The sequence below is a fragment of the Emiliania huxleyi genome (assembly GCF_000372725.1).
Source record: "Emiliania huxleyi CCMP1516 unplaced genomic scaffold EMIHUscaffold_50, whole genome shotgun sequence".
Classification (NCBI taxonomy): domain Eukaryota; phylum Haptophyta; order Isochrysidales; family Noelaerhabdaceae; genus Emiliania; species Emiliania huxleyi.
Window position 1 is genome coordinate 441,080 of NW_005198243.1, and position 14,356 is coordinate 455,435.

Sequence of the window (14,356 nt, forward strand, 5' to 3'; positions counted from 1 at the left end):
GAGGGGGTAGCGCGGGGCGGTGCCACCCTTCGAGCGGCGCGACCGGAGGGCGGCGGACGGCGACCAGCGCGGCGCAGTGCTGCTCTGCGGCGGCAACCCTCGCGACGGATCGCATGCCGCGGACCAGCGTCGGCTTGGGCGTGTGGTTGGTGTGCCTGGTGTACAGCCGCACGGTGTGAAGAAGGACGCGGCTATCCCCTCTTCCGCCCGGTCCGGCGCGTGCGGCGGCTGCGCCAGTGCTCGCTCCACGAGTAGAGGAGTCCGGTGCCGGTGACGGCATACGTCGTGTAGCGCGACGCGCAGAGCGAGACAACCGACTCGCCCGGCAGCCGCACCTGACGCACCACGGCTCGTGAGAATTAGAGGTGGTCAGCGGCTGGTTGGAACCCTCGCCCGGCAGGCCGCACCACTCGCGGCCGCAGCTCGCCGTCCCACAGATAGACTGCGCCGGTCGTCGCGGCCGCCGCAGTGTGCGCAAACCCGCACGCAACCTGCAGCGCGAGCGGCTTGCCGCGCCTTAAGTGGGCTCGGATCCCCCGCGGCGCCTCCTCCGCCTACAAGGAGCAGCGCTGCGAGTCGAAGCCGCAGCCCCGTGCAGCCGCCCCTCGCACCCTCCTCCGCCGGCATCTTGAGCCGCTGCGGCGCGGCCGCGTCGTTGCCCCAGCACCACACGCGCCCGCCGGCGTCGACGCCGGCGGAGTGCGCCCCGCCCGCAGCGACGGCGCCGACGCGTGTGTCGCCGAGCGAGTCGACCCGCCGCGGCCGCGCGCAGTCCACAGACGCTGGCTGGCCGCACTGGCCGCGCCTACGCGAAGCTTCCGAGAAGGTTCGGCCAGGCGGCTCTCGCCTGCAAGAGCGCCCGCCCGGCGGTGCGTGCTGCGCCCGTTGCAGCCCCACGCCCACACGCCTCCCGCGCGGTCCGCCGCCAGCGCGTGGCCGTCGGAGGTGGCCACCGTCGCCACCTCGACCGCCCCCTTTGCTGCCCCGAACGGCACGCGGCGCGGGGAGAGGACACACCCGCCCGAGCCGGCGGGCGGGTCTGCCACGCCCAGCGGCGCGTGCGCTGCGCCCCAGGCAAAGAGCTCGCCTGCGGCTCGTCAACCAAGGTGGGGGGGAGGGCTGTCGATCGGTTGAGAGCCTGCGGCGAGCTGCTCGCCGCAGCGCGTCACCGCGAGCGAGTGGTCAAGCCCCGCCTGCGAGAGGGTTCGGAGAAGGTTCGCAGAAGGTTCACCGCACCGCTCCGAGAGGGCGAGGGGAGAGAGAGAGAGGGCGACGCGCCGCCACACAAACCACCGCACGCTGGAGCGGCACCGCGCGAGGCAGCGGCAGGTGCGTCTCGTCCCCGTGGCCCAGCCGCCCTCCGCCGCCGACGCCGCACGAGAAGAGCGTCCCTAGTCAGAGCCCTCGCGACGGATCATTCCTTCCCGCCAGTAGAGAGTGCACACACACACACACACACACACACGCACACACACACACACACACGCACACACGCACGCGCAAACACACACACACACACACACACACGAGAGAAGAGGTGCGCCTCGGGCGTCGGCGAAGAGGGTGTGGTGCTTGGCCGCCGCGACCGCCACGACGCCGCGCGGGTCGGCCGTCTCCCCGCGCGCCGCCGCCGCCGCCGTCAGCGCCCCCTCCTCGAGCGACGACGGCGGCGCGGGAAGTTTTGCGCGCGCAGGCCGCGCCTCGTGCGACCCCGTGGCGGCGGGCCGGCCGAGCGGCAGCCCGCCCGCCTGGCCCCAGGTGTAAACGTCGCCCGCGAGCGTCGCCTCCGCCGACTCCGCCGGCCCGTGCGCCAGCTCGCACAGCGCCAGCGGAGAGAGGCCCTCGTGGTCGAGAGGCGAGTCGACGCTCGCGCCGCCGACGCGGACGAGCATGGCGGCCGCAGCGATCTGGCCGCGGAGCAGCGCGCGATGCAGCGCCGTATAGCCCGACTCGGCATCCTGCGCGCCCACGTCTGCGCCCGCCGCGAGCAGCAGAGCGACGCAATCCGTTCGTCCCGCCTCGGCGGCAAGCATGAGAGCCGTCTGGCCCCAGTCGTCGCGCAAGTCCGCGTCGCACTCCGCCTCGGGGCGGAGGAGCGACCGAAGGGCGGGTACCGCGCCGCGCCGCGCCGCGGCGAACAAGTCCATGAGGCAACGGTACTTGCAAGAACCTCCGCGGCAACCTCCGCGGGCTTCCGTATGGGCGACTTCCGACTTGTCGTGGATGGAGAAAATTTCAGCAAATGGCTGGCACGATTCTTGCAAAATCCTTGCAAAATCCTCGGAGAGAGACTGCGAAGTGAGATAGGAAGAGGCGGACGCCCAAGGGTGGGCGACGGCTAGCGCACCACACCCCTCTCCTTAAAATCCCTGTGTGGTGGCGGCGAGGCGGCGTGCCGTTCTCCCATCCCTCCCTTGGGTTGAGAGAGAGATTTTTAGCAATACCAAACATACCAAACATTTGTTGTTTTGGGTTGTCTGTTTTCTTTCTTTTTTTGCAAAATCCTGCAAAGGTGGGGACGTGTCTGTCCTCGACCCAGCCCTAGCTTGGGATGTCCGTTTTATTTATTTATTACTAGGCACAAGAAATAAAAAAAATTGCGGCCTTCAATTCGAGTCGTGACCGGAGCGGTACGCCTCAGCGCCGCGAGAGCAGCCGGTCGGCGTGGGCACCACGCGCAGCCGCCGGGCGCCTTCGCACGGACGGGGGCGCCGCGGCAGCAGAGCCCTCCACCCACCATACAGGCTGTTTTCGGCATAAATTTCCTTCGTTTTGACGCGCGCTCACGCCTCTGCGCACAGGGCCTCGGCACCGGTTTTTGCTGCCACCGTGACGAGGACGCCCAGCCCTCGCATAGTTGAAGGTCCCATCAACTCATTCCATCGGCATCGCCAAGTTGCTCGGCGGCCGCGCAATGCGCAACGAAAGCACTGCAGATGAGCCGTAAAACACGGGACCCAACTCACCGAGCAAGGCCAGGTCAACGACACCTTGAGCATTGAATGCTTCGGCTGGAATGGGCTGACCGCTCTGGAGAGTTTCGCAGAGGACGCACGCCAATTCAACATCGTGAGCAGACGCGGGCATGTAACCGTGCTCACGAGCTCACATGGAAGTTGGGCTATTTCCACTCATTTCAAGCCACGACTTATCGATAGCCTGTGTTTGAGAGATAACCTCGCTATCAAGCTAATGGATGACTTGACCGACTTCCAAGCATCTGAAGAATGGTACATCAGTCGCGGCATTCCGTATCGGCGCGGGTACCTCTTGTTCGGACCGCCTGGCACTGGCAAGACGTCGGTAATAAAAGTCCTCACTGGCCTCATGGGGTATTCACTCTGCCTTCTTGATTTGGCGAGCGAGGGAATGAGCGACGCTTCTCTCACCAACTTGTTGAATGCGGCCCCTGCAAAAAGTGCGTTTCTAATTGAAGATATCGACCACATCATGACAAAGCTGGAGACGAGCTCGAGCAACACGTTGACTGTCAGTGGTATGCTCAACGCTCTCGATGGGGTAGCCAGTCAAGAAGGAAACATCTTCTTTTTCACAAGCAACGACCCGAAGTCCTTGCCTGCGGCCTTATTTCGACATGGGCGCATCGATGTGAGGTGCTGCTTGTCATGGCTAGACGCTGAGCAAGCTAAGATTTTTCTGGACGGATTCTACCGCGGCGTGATTCGGGATGCTGACGTCAAAGCTTTGGACATGTTGAAAGACGCTGCGGCTGATGCGGCCGGTAAATTTTACATCACGCCAGCAGCGTTGCAGGGATACCTTCTGCACCACAAACATTCCGTTGTCGATGCCCAAAAGACCTTTCCCCACTTTTGCGCAAGCTGCACACTGCGATCCGCAAAGGCAGACAAATACGACGACATGTACGCAGACACACTCAACCAAAAAGCGAGATCGTCTTCGGCCATCCTCCAAGGCGACAAACAGCCTTTGTCGTTATCAACGCTGCCATCAGTAATGTCAACGACGCCGATGAAAACTCGTTTCTTTCAAATATCACCCTCCAAAGAGGAGCAGAACGACGACGGCAACCCCGAGCGCAGCTTGCTTGGGAATGTGACGCAGACGAAGCCACCGCCCACCAGATATCTTGTTTAATTATTCACGATCGATGTAAATAAATAATAAATGAATAAAAACGACCACCTCACTATATCAAAATCACACCCATTACTTTTACACAAGTGAGAGCCCTCCGTTCGTGGAATTTCTTCTGTTCTCGTTGGGCTGGTCGACGACGGAAGTGCCCCCCGCCCGGAGAGTTGGACCAGCGACACACAATGTCGTTTCACCAGTGCCGACAAAGGTGCCACCAATTGTCGCCACAAATCAGTTGCGCCGGTTGCGCAATCACTAACCATTCAGAGTTATCGCGGATGTCCCATCTCCGCAAGTCTCCTTTTGAGCACTTGAGCACTGGATAGGGTCGGTTCCGCATGGTACGGGACCCCTCGATCGTCTCGCCCACCCTCACTGGTGTGTTCATTGGGGGGGTCATAACAAACACGGTACAGGATTGAGGTGCACGCTGCAGAAGCAGTGTCGTCCCCCCTCTCCCCGACGGCGATGGCGATGTGACCGTTCCTCGGGATACGAGTACCAGTGAAGTCTCCTCTCTCGACTGGAGACAGGCACAGGGGTGGCCAACCCCCGGGGGGCACGACCACCAAAGCCGCCCACAGGAGCGCCGCCTCAACACGGGGTCTCGGCTCTATCGAGCCATGCTAGTTCCAGCCGCAGCCCCACCCGGCCGCCCGAGGGTGTTCCTTGGGGGAAGCAACCATCTCCACCGTTGAGGGTACGTAGCGCATACTGGTCGTGCGGATCTCGGGCGGATCTCGGGCGGATCTCGGGGAGATCTCGGGGAGATCTCGGGGAGATCTCGGCGCGATCTCGCCCTGCGCGCGCGGAGCGGCCCACGCGGTGGATGTAGTCCTTGGAGTTTGCGGGCAGGTCGTAGTTGAGGACCTAGTTGACCGTCACTACATGAAGACGGTGTCCCGCCCCCTCTTGTCTAGGAAGTGTCTACGAAGAGTGTCTAGGAAGACGGTGTCCCGCCTCCTCTCAGAGCTGCGGACCAGGTCGGGATGTCTGCGCGAGAAGATTAATCCCGACTGGTCCAGGTGGGTCGACGAGGACGAAGAGGACGAAGATGGCCAGAAGGGTATGGACGGCTATGACCCATCTCAGATGCAAGGCTTCGGCGGCATGGGCGGCCCAGGCGGCATGGGCGGCATGGGCGGCATGGGCGGCATGGGCGGCATGGGCGGCATGGGCGGCATGGGCGGCCCAGGCGGCATGGACATGGCCCAGATGCACACCGGGGAAACCGAGCCCTGGTTAGCCTCTTCCCGTTGTTGGAGCACCCTCCTCGCCTCGTGAGACATCCGAGGTATCGACGTCGGGTTGAGGCCCCTCTCCCGCATCAGCCTCCTTCTGCGGGCTCCCTCAGACACCGTGGGTAAAGGCCACGAATTTCCTTCTTGTGGACTGGGTGTGCGCCGCGCCATGAGCCGCGCCATCTACCTCGCGCTCCTCTGCCTAGCGAGCAGCGCCTCCGCGCTTCTCAGCCCGCTGCTCGCGCCGCCGCCGCCGCCGCTGTCCGCGCAGCATTTGCCGAGAAGCGGGCAACACGTCGGCGTGCGCGGCACGGCCGGGCGGGCAGCGCACGCGCCGCGGCGCTGCAGCACGGTGTCTGCCAAGCTCGGGCTCGCAGGCCTCAAGCTTGACCAGCCGCAGACCATCGCGGTGGGCGCGCGTGTGCGTGTCTCCAAGCGCGTGGTCTTGCGGCATGTGCCCAAGCACAAGGAGGGGCTGGACGTGCAGGGGCTGGAGGGGGAGGTGATCAAGTCGTACGGCAGGGGCGACATCTCGGCCAACCGGCCCATCAAGGTCGAGTTCCAGTCGCCCAGGTTTGTCGGCCACTTTGACGTCAACGAGCTATCTCTGGTCGACCAGCCCGAGGCCACGTGATGAGGGCGACAAGCGCGGTTGTATCACGATGGAGGGGCTTGTCGCTTGAGCGGGCGTATGCCGTATCATCGGCACCCACCCCAGCTCGTCTGCGGTGTTACTTTGACGGTCGCCTGTTTTTTGTGTGAGTGTTGCGAGCGCGCTGTACGTCTCTCGCGCCACGCCCAACCAGCACGCCGCGTGAGCTACCAGCCACGCGGAGCCGGGGACGCGGTGTGCGCGGCGCGGTTTCCGTTTTCTCCGGTGTCGGCGGTTGCGGTCAAAAAATCTCGTCTCACACGCTAATGTATATCCTACAAAAACCAACGTGCCGCCGCCCCTAAGCTGAGTCGGTGTTTTCTCCTTTCCGTAGTTTGCCAATTACTTAGTTTCTTTACCACGCTCTCGATCCACGGCCCACGGGCCACGGCGGGTTGACGTCTCACACAACACACTCTCTCTCTCCTCTAATGTATTATCCTACAAAAAATCTCCAACCTGCGGGCCTCGCCGCCTCCTCGCCTAAGCTCCTCACGCACACGTGACGCCAAAAGTCGAGACTGCCAGAGTCTACCGCACGGCCCGGCACCCTCCGGAAAGACCGCGGCGGCAAGGGAGACCACGGTGACAGCTGACCAGGGCACGCCACAAAGACGCGCTCATGCGCTCGCACCGCTCCACGCGCGAGCACACGCCCGCGACGAGAGCTGCGCGCTAGCGCAGGCTCCCTCGCACCACGGCCCTCCTTTCCGCCGCAAGCAGCTTCAGCGCCACTTCTCCTTCGCCTGCTCCACGAGGGCAACCAGCGCCCCCTTGAGCGGGGGCCATGCGCGACCGGCGGCGGCGCGGAGCAGGGGCGCCCACTCGGGCTGGTCGCACGACGTCTTGTGCGACGACGGCATCCTCGCGCCGTCGAGGTCGTCGTTCGCGACCTCGCTGAGCGAGAGCGAGCCGGCGACGAGCTGCAGGAGCGTCCCGTCGGACTCGCGGAGCTCGAGCTCGAGCTTGAGCTTGAGCGTCAGCTCGAAGACCACGCGCTGCTTCCCGCGGCTCAGCACGTGCGTCACGTCGCCGCTCACGGAGCTCACAGCACTCACCTTGAGCGCGCACCGCAGGCCGGAGGCGCCCCTCGAGTCGGCGGGCAGGGCCGCCGCCTCGCTCGCCGTCAGCTCCGCCTCAGCGGCGGCGAGCGTGGGCAGCAGCGTCGAGCTCAGCAGCTCGTGCGCCCACTTGGATATATCCTTCTCCTCCCACGTCGCCGCGGCGTTCCACGCCGCGCCCGGCTTGGCCGCCGCCGACTGCAGCGCCGCCTGCGCGGCGGCATCGAGCGGCTTGTGCTCGACGGGCTGCGTGGTCGACGCGGTGCGTGCCCAATAGAGGTGATCGGACGGCTTCTTGGACCTGTCCTCCATGGCGAGAAGCGCCCACACGCAGCAGGGCCCACACGCAGCGGCTTCCACCTTCCCGCGAGATGACGAATGGAAAAAGTTTTGCGGGCATTTTTTTCTTTTTTGCCACGTCTGCCAAGTCCCCGCCCCGGCGTTTGGCGTCGCAGCGCACGCGGTTCGCCTTCGAATGGACGCGGCGAGCGCGCACCGTCGCGACACTGCTCCCGCCGCCGCCGCCGTCCGCTCACCGCTCCGCGCGCGCGCGCTGCAGGGAAACATCCCCTCCATCAAGTCGCTCCTCGTCCTCGACTCAGACGGCAAGCGGATCATCTCGCGGTACTACAAGGGCGAGTTTGCGAGCCTGGCGGAGGTGCCGCCGCAGCCGCCCGCCCGCCCGCGCCGCGGACCATCGCCCGACCCGCGGCGTCGCCGCGCCGGCGCAGGAGACCGCGTTCGAGAAGAAGTTGAGCGACAAGACGATCCGTACCAACGCAAAGAATGAGGCAGAGATCGTCATGTGCGCGCCACGCCACGCCGCCGCTCCAGACATCGCCGCACCGCGCTCCGCGCCGCCACCGCCGCGACCGAGCCTCGCTGCCACGCGCCGCAGGTTTGACAACATGGTGACAGTGTACAGAAACTCTGCCGACGTGTGGTTCTACGTGATCGGCCACCATGCCGAGAACGAGCTGATCCTCGTCGCGGCGCTGACGGCGCTCTACGACGCGCTGACCAGCGTGCTGCGCCAGGCCGCTGCCGATAGTTTGCGCCGCTTGCCGCTGCCGCCCGCCGCTGCCGCCCGCCTGCCTCTTCCCTCCCCACCGCCGCCTCCCCTCTCCTCGCCGCCGCCTCCGCTCCCCTCGCTGCCGCCTCGCTCCTCGGCTTAATTTCTCTCGCCTCCCGCGCCCCCAACGGCCCTCGCCGCCGCCACGGCTGCGCACGCACACCCGACGGCCAGGTCCCGGATCAGCTCCATGGCAGCTCTGCGGAGGGGAGAGGGAGGGCATGGAGCACCGGGGCTGACCCGCCTCGCTCCCTCCTCCCCCCCTCCCCCCCCCCCTCTCCCCCCCCCTCTCCCCCCTCCCCCTCCCTCCCTCTCTCCCGCCTCCCTCTCCCGCCTCCCTCTCCCGCCTTTTCTCCTTCGCCCGAGACCAGCGCGCGCACGCACCGACCGACCCCCCCTCCGACCCGCCCCCTGAACCTTCTCGGAACCGGCCGTGAACCTTCTCGGAACCGTCCTGCAGGCGCCTGACAAGCGCGCGCTGATGGACAACTTCGATGCGCGACATCTAGCCGAGATCCAGCCGAGATCCAGCCGAGAGACCGCGTCGAGGCAGCTTCGGCGCAGCGCGCGGACGGACAGCTTCCATGCGCCTCCGCCGCCTCCGCCGCGCCGCCGCCAGGCCCCGGCTCGGGAGCGGCGTGAGGACGCGTGGGTTTGGGCGGCGGAATGATAGGTGCTGTTGTTGTGCATCGACGAGCTGTGCGATGGAGGAGAGCGGCGCGAGGTGAACGAGGGGAGATGCCGGCTCATCTCGGTGCGATCTCCCTCTCCTCTCGTGGGTGTAGGGGTCATCCTCGAGACGGACCCGACGACGATCGTCAACCGCGCAGGTGCCAGCGGGGGGCGGAGGGGCGGGGGGGAGAGGGCAGGGCAGGGGAGGGCGGGGCAGGGCGGGGCAGGGAGAGAGGGGAGGGAAGGGGCTGTGCAGCGATTGCCGAGGGCAGCGGCGGGGGCCTCGTCCGCCAGCGCCTCGCCGCTTGGGGCTCTATGCCCCCTCCTCGCCCCGCCCCTTCCTCTCCGCCTCTCGTCTCCACCGCCGCACCGTCGCGCCTCCCTCCCGCGCGCAGGGATGAAGGGCTCTGACGGCGCCCCCACAGGGCCTGAGGTCGCCGCTTCCGCCCCCCCCCCCCCTCCTCACCTCCCTCATCACCGCTTCCACCGTCGCCGCCACCGCCCTCGCCTCTGCCCTCGCCTCCTCCACCGCGCAAAGAGCAGCGCAAGGAGTGTGGACAGCGTCTCCTCACGCCTCGAGCTGCCAACAGGCCGCCTTCACCGAGCAGTCCTTCAACAACATGTTTGCGTCAGCCAGGGAGCAGCTCGCGCGCTCGCTGCTCAAGTAGAGACCGCTGCGGCCCCGCCGGCCGAAATATGGGCCGGGCGGCGCGCGGACACACATTTGCCTTTTATTTTGTTGTCTCTTCTGCCCTCTCGCGCGGGGGTGGGCTCACGTGACGAAGCGCTTGCGGGAGCTTGCGGGAGGTATAGCCAAAAGTCTACTTCACTGGGCATCATGCGACCATGCCACCGGAACTGGTGGACGACGATTCTCCCGCCGGCGTTTGAAGTGGCGTTTGCGTCCGCCGTGGGCAGAGAGCTCAGACGTGTCTCTCGCGCGTCTCAACTCTCTCATCGATTATAGACACATTATACATGCATATGTGCGGAGCGGTTCGCAAAATGAAAAAAATCAAGCACGATATATGTACAATATAATCGGCGGCGGCGTCGAGGCCGAGGGACCAGGGCACCAGCACCGGCAGGGACCCGCGCAGCGCGCTCCACCGGGACCACGCGGCGCGAGGCACGCGCTCGCGGCCGCTGGTGCGGGTTCGTTTAGGGCGGGCGTCGGAGTACGGAGAGTATCTCGAGATTCTAGATACGGCTTTCACTTACTCTTTCTCTCTTACACGTTACATGACGGCCCCACTTGAGCCTTGACCCTTGTCCCTTCACGGATCACGCACCACGGGTGACAGCATACAGACTAGGTCCAGCCCTGGGTGAGGTGGGTTGTGACATTTGGCCGCGATTCCGCGGCTTCGACTGGGCCCCTGAGCCGCTCCCCGTGTGCGATTTTTGTGGCCCAGGCATGGCTTAGATAGTGAACGTGGAACCGGCCAACGAGCAGGTCGTTCCTGTGGCGACTCGTATGCCCCCGGCAGTGCTGCTAGTCATTAACCTGCGTATTGAGGCCGCAGCAGACTGCTGCTGTGGCAGCAGCAGCAGCCTGCTGCTGCCTGATTCAGTCAAGCCAGCGGCACAGCGAGGCGTGCTAGGGTGCCCACAGGACCCAAAAGAAATAGCTTTGCGCCGCTCAAAAAGGGACGCACGAGCCAAATCTGATGTTGGCCAGTTGCAATAGGAGAGAGGCCTCTTCCGTTGGGGGACCGAGTGACTAGGAAACGAGGGTTGGAAACGAGGGTCCGGTTTGTCACGCGCGAGCACGAGCGTGACACTGCACTTGGCGCCGAGCGCCCGCGGCTCAGACCTTGTGCAAGCCGACCCTCGGTGGACACGCCGGTCCGGACCGATGGCGCTCGGTGTGGAGCAAGCAAGACCCCCCCCCCCATCGGCGCGCGCCCGAGGTTCAAACGGCCGCCAGGAGCACCAAGAGGACTCCTCATGGCTGTGTCCAAGTGGGCTTCGACCGGCCTCGGCTGGGGGGGCGGGTTGTCCCGGTTGCGGACGCCTTCTGCAGCCCCCTGGGCGTGGGTCAGCACCCCAAAACTGCCCCTCGGCGGCATACAGCACTGCCAGCCAGCCTCTTCCTCCTCCTCAAGGGCTGTACTATAGGCCATATTGCGCCGCCTCCTACTGGCAGCCGGGCGGGCGCGCGCCGCGGGCTTCGGCGCGCGCACGGCTCGCAAAGTTCGAACGAGTACTGCCGCCCGGCCGCCTCAAGGCTGCCGGGCGGCAGTACTCGCCTCGCAAGGCGCGCACCGGCTGATCTGGCTGCTGCGCCGGCGGCCGCTGCGCTGGCCGCTGCTGCGCCGGCTGGCGGGCGGCACGGCCGCCGGCGGCCGCTGCACCCGCGCCTTCCCTCGCGGGCGCCGTCGCGCCGCGCGCGCCCAATTCTGCTGGTACACGGCACGCGTCGTCACACAGCCGCGGAGAACAGGCGGTCGGTGCTGTGCGCGAAGCGCGCGCGATCTCGTACTTTTAAGGCTGGATCCGGCCATTCGCATTCCAAGGGTGTATACCTTTGAGAATCCCCAGCGTCCCACCCTCCTAGTCACACTCTCAATATCTCGACTAGCCAACACGAAGTCCTGCGATCGGCACTTGGAGCACTTGGAGTGCAGTCATTAGCCTCACATCCAGGGCCGGTGAGCTAAGAAGCGCATCCAGCGGGCCGGATGATCGGGATCGGGTTGCGGGCAAGAGAGCCCTAGCCCCGGGGGTGCGCGTTCGCAGGGCAAGGGCCTTAAAGTAAACACGGGTCTCCGAGGGTTGGTTCTGCGCTTTGGGTGTCCCCTAGCGGCGGAACGCCCCCTCTACTCGGAGCTAGTAAACACCAGACACTAGACACGGGCATGACGTACACTCTCACCCGACATCACCACTCAGGGCTTCTCCGCCCGATCTCCCCGCCCCCCATCCGAGGGGGCTCCCCTCTCCTCCCGGTCCTCCCTCCTAATTGGAAGACTCCTCAGTCACACCCATGGAGGACGCACACACTGCACTGGGTCCGGCGCGTGGCGTGGACAGGGGCGGTGGCGGAGACGGCTGCGACCCCGACGTGGGCCTTGAGCTAGCCCCCTTCCCCTTCCGCGGCCTGCTGCGCCGACTGCGCTTTTGCGCTCCCCCGCTATCGCCGGGTCGGTCCGCGGACCGCCCTTGCTTCCCGTTATCAGACCTCTCTCCCACGGCAGCAAGCTCCACCATCTGCACGTCCCCGCGTGGGGCCTGGGGTAGCGCCAGCCCAGGCAGCGCTACGAGTAGCGTGCGCAGCGACTTCGCCTTGAAGTCCACCTTCACCGACACGGGGCGGTGCAGGCCGAAAGCAGCTCGGTGCGCGTGGATCAGATCTGTGATCGGCATTCTCCCCTCCTTCGCCAGGAGCATGCGGACCACCTGCTGCTCCCTCCGCTGCTCCATCGAGGCGTCTGCGTCCAGCGCGTCCCCCAGAGGGAGGTGTGCCACCCCCACCGAAGGCGCCGACTGGGCCGGTATCGTCGCCTCCGAGCTCCTCCTTGCATGCCTCGCATACCACTGGACCTGGCGCCATCCCGACCGGGGATGTAGCTGTGCCATCTCTCTGCTGCAGCAGCGGCTGTACGCGTGTCAGGGGCGGCGGAACCGGCGATGGCGATGGCGATGGCGGTGGCGACGGAGGGGGAGGCGGGTACGAAGGGGGCGGCGGGGACGGTGGCGGCGGAGAGGGAGGCGGGGGGGAGGGTCGATGGGCGGGCGGTCTTGGTGGAGGTGGCCAGGGAGGGGGTTGCAGAGGCGGCGGCAACGGAGGAGGTGGAGGAGAGGGGGGCGAGGGTGATGGTGAAGGTGGCGGCGACGGCTGTGGAGAGGGAGGCGGCGGAGGAGGCGGGGGGGTTGGTGTCGGCGGCCACGGATGAGGTAGCGGCGGTAACGGCGAAGGAGGGGGTGGGGGGGGTAACGGCGGCGGGGGGGGGAGCGGGAGATGGGGTGGCGGAGGAGGTGGAGGCAGGCGAGGCGGCGGCGGGGGTTGGCACGGGGGCGGCAGAGATGGAGAGGGGGGAGGGGGGGGGAATGAGGGAGAAGGAGAGAGAGAAAGAGGAGGAGAGAGAAAGAGGGCTAGGATGGGGGGGGGAGAGAGAGGAGGCAGGGGGGGGGTTGGAATGTCCGACTCCCGGGTGGAGACACTGCCCTTTGCAGGAGTCACGTGTCCCCAACGACCGGCAGTCGGTAATGAGGTTTGGTTGGTTGAGGAAGACGGCCCCCGGTTCCTGAAGCAGGGCAGAAATAAATAAAGGTTAGGGACGTCTCGGGCAGTTATCGCCGCGTTGAATCCCTCCGTCTGCAGGAACGATCTCCCACCGGTTATAATAACCGGCGGTAATCGATAGTCAAAGTTGGGCGCCGGAGAGCGATAGAGCGCCCGCCCATGCACTCCGCTTGTTGTGCAGCACCCGCGGCGCGCGCGCGCCGCGGTGTTGACCAACGACCGCACCACTGGAGGCCACCACGCCACTCGCGGCAATCCGCATCGAGGCCGCCCGTCGGCGCAGCGAGAGTACTGTGCACTGCTGGGCAGCGCCCAGAATGCAGGGAAGGCCTTGGCGCTTCTCGCCATCCAGACTGACTCGGCCACCGGCAAGCGAGCCGAGTGCGCGTTCCGAGCACGCGGCACGGCACTTTCCCACAGGCCCGCCAGCCGCCGCGCAGCTCTGGAGAGGTAGCTGGCGTTGTGCTGCACTGCTTGAAGCTGCTGTTGAGGCGCTGCACTGCTCAAAGCTGCCCCGTGCGCCGCCGCGAGCGCCGCGCCGTGGCCTCGTTCTCTGGAGAGCCCCAGCACCACCTCTCGCGGCCACTCGCGCCGTTGCAGCAGCTCCGACCCCGCCACTCCGGCTCCCGAGCGCGTGGCGAGCAAGAGGAAGAGCACGCGCATGGGCCAAAATCAGTTACTCTGGGCAAGGCAGCGGCCCATTTGTTTTTTATTTCCTTTTTTTGGGTCCTGTGGGCACCCTAGCGTGCAGAATTCGCGTGGTTTTGTCCCTCCTGAGATTGAGCGCATTCGAGCCCGTCGACCGGAGTTGGATGGTACCACGCGTCTCACTGAGACGCGGGGTACTGGCCATGGCTGGACTACGGAGCGTGAGGTACGCGAGTTTGCAAACGCGTTGTCGGCACCCTCCAGCGCAACCCTATCTGCGCTCGGTTCATCAGATGCGAGCAGCGCCTGCAGCCCCTCGCCATCCGTCAAAAGCTGGAGGGCAACGTCGACGGCGGCCTCCTGCATGATCGTCTCGTCGTCGCCAGTGGCTGGGTCTTCTGGCTCCGACCGGACGGCTCCAACGCCCAGCATCTGAGACATGAACGCGAGGTCAAATTCTGGCACGTGCTCGGGCATCTGCCTCTGCCCCCTCGCCGCATCAGCGACCGAGCGCGCTCGTGTCAGCTCGCCGCTGCTCCTGGTGCCGCTGCTTGGCCGCCGCGCTCGCACTCGCTCCGCTCAACGACATTGTGAGGAAGCAACGGTCTGCGAGAACCTTTCGCCCAGCGGGTCCACCACAGA

General features: G+C 65.8%; 7 protein-coding genes across 7 annotated transcripts; 3 read left to right on the forward strand and 4 right to left on the reverse strand.

Moving 5' to 3' along the window:
• Positions 1 to 465: 465 nt before the first annotated feature.
• On the reverse strand, positions 466 to 2,167 carry EMIHUDRAFT_451809 (hypothetical protein; the record flags this gene model as incomplete). The annotated part of the gene is made up of 6 exons (XM_005766763.1): positions 1,544 to 2,167; positions 1,279 to 1,391; positions 1,157 to 1,193; positions 883 to 1,087; positions 612 to 805; positions 466 to 544 (listed from the first exon to the last, which is right to left on the reverse strand). Coding segments are annotated over exons 1-6 (1,230 nt in total), but the record flags the coding sequence as incomplete, so codon positions are not given.
• Positions 2,168 to 3,189: 1,022 nt separating this feature from the next.
• On the forward strand, positions 3,190 to 4,119 carry EMIHUDRAFT_66523 (putative mitochondrial chaperone BCS1; the record flags this gene model as incomplete). The annotated part of the gene is made up of 1 exon (XM_005766764.1): positions 3,190 to 4,119. A coding segment is annotated over one exon (930 nt), but the record flags the coding sequence as incomplete, so codon positions are not given.
• A 1,408-nt stretch (positions 4,120 to 5,527) lies between these two features.
• EMIHUDRAFT_356644 (hypothetical protein) lies at positions 5,528 to 6,197 on the forward strand (the record flags this gene model as incomplete). Its single annotated transcript, XM_005766765.1, has 1 exon — positions 5,528 to 6,197. A coding segment is annotated over one exon (467 nt), but the record flags the coding sequence as incomplete, so codon positions are not given.
• Positions 6,198 to 6,737: 540 nt separating this feature from the next.
• EMIHUDRAFT_211824 (hypothetical protein) lies at positions 6,738 to 7,385 on the reverse strand (the record flags this gene model as incomplete). Its single annotated transcript, XM_005766766.1, has 1 exon — positions 6,738 to 7,385. The coding sequence occupies one exon, from the start codon at positions 7,383 to 7,385 to the stop codon at positions 6,738 to 6,740; it is 648 nt and encodes a 215-aa protein (XP_005766823.1).
• Positions 7,386 to 7,451: 66 nt separating this feature from the next.
• On the forward strand, positions 7,452 to 9,485 carry COPZ1-1 (COPZ1, zeta subunit of the coatomer; the record flags this gene model as incomplete). Its single annotated transcript, XM_005766837.1, has 9 exons — positions 7,452 to 7,460; positions 7,633 to 7,731; positions 7,805 to 7,878; positions 7,972 to 8,110; positions 8,606 to 8,641; positions 8,819 to 8,855; positions 8,931 to 8,975; positions 9,213 to 9,250; positions 9,408 to 9,485. 9 exons carry the CDS (start codon positions 7,452 to 7,454, stop codon positions 9,483 to 9,485), a joined length of 555 nt encoding a protein of 184 aa, XP_005766894.1.
• A 2,411-nt stretch (positions 9,486 to 11,896) lies between these two features.
• On the reverse strand, positions 11,897 to 13,729 carry EMIHUDRAFT_211827 (hypothetical protein; the record flags this gene model as incomplete). The annotated part of the gene is made up of 3 exons (XM_005766767.1): positions 11,897 to 11,953; positions 12,028 to 12,363; positions 13,280 to 13,729. 3 exons carry the CDS (start codon positions 13,727 to 13,729, stop codon positions 11,897 to 11,899), a joined length of 843 nt encoding a protein of 280 aa, XP_005766824.1.
• Positions 13,730 to 13,806: 77 nt separating this feature from the next.
• EMIHUDRAFT_211828 (hypothetical protein) lies at positions 13,807 to 14,191 on the reverse strand (the record flags this gene model as incomplete). The annotated part of the gene is made up of 2 exons (XM_005766768.1): positions 13,807 to 13,839; positions 13,913 to 14,191. 2 exons carry the CDS (start codon positions 14,189 to 14,191, stop codon positions 13,807 to 13,809), a joined length of 312 nt encoding a protein of 103 aa, XP_005766825.1.
• Positions 14,192 to 14,356: the final 165 nt, after the last annotated feature.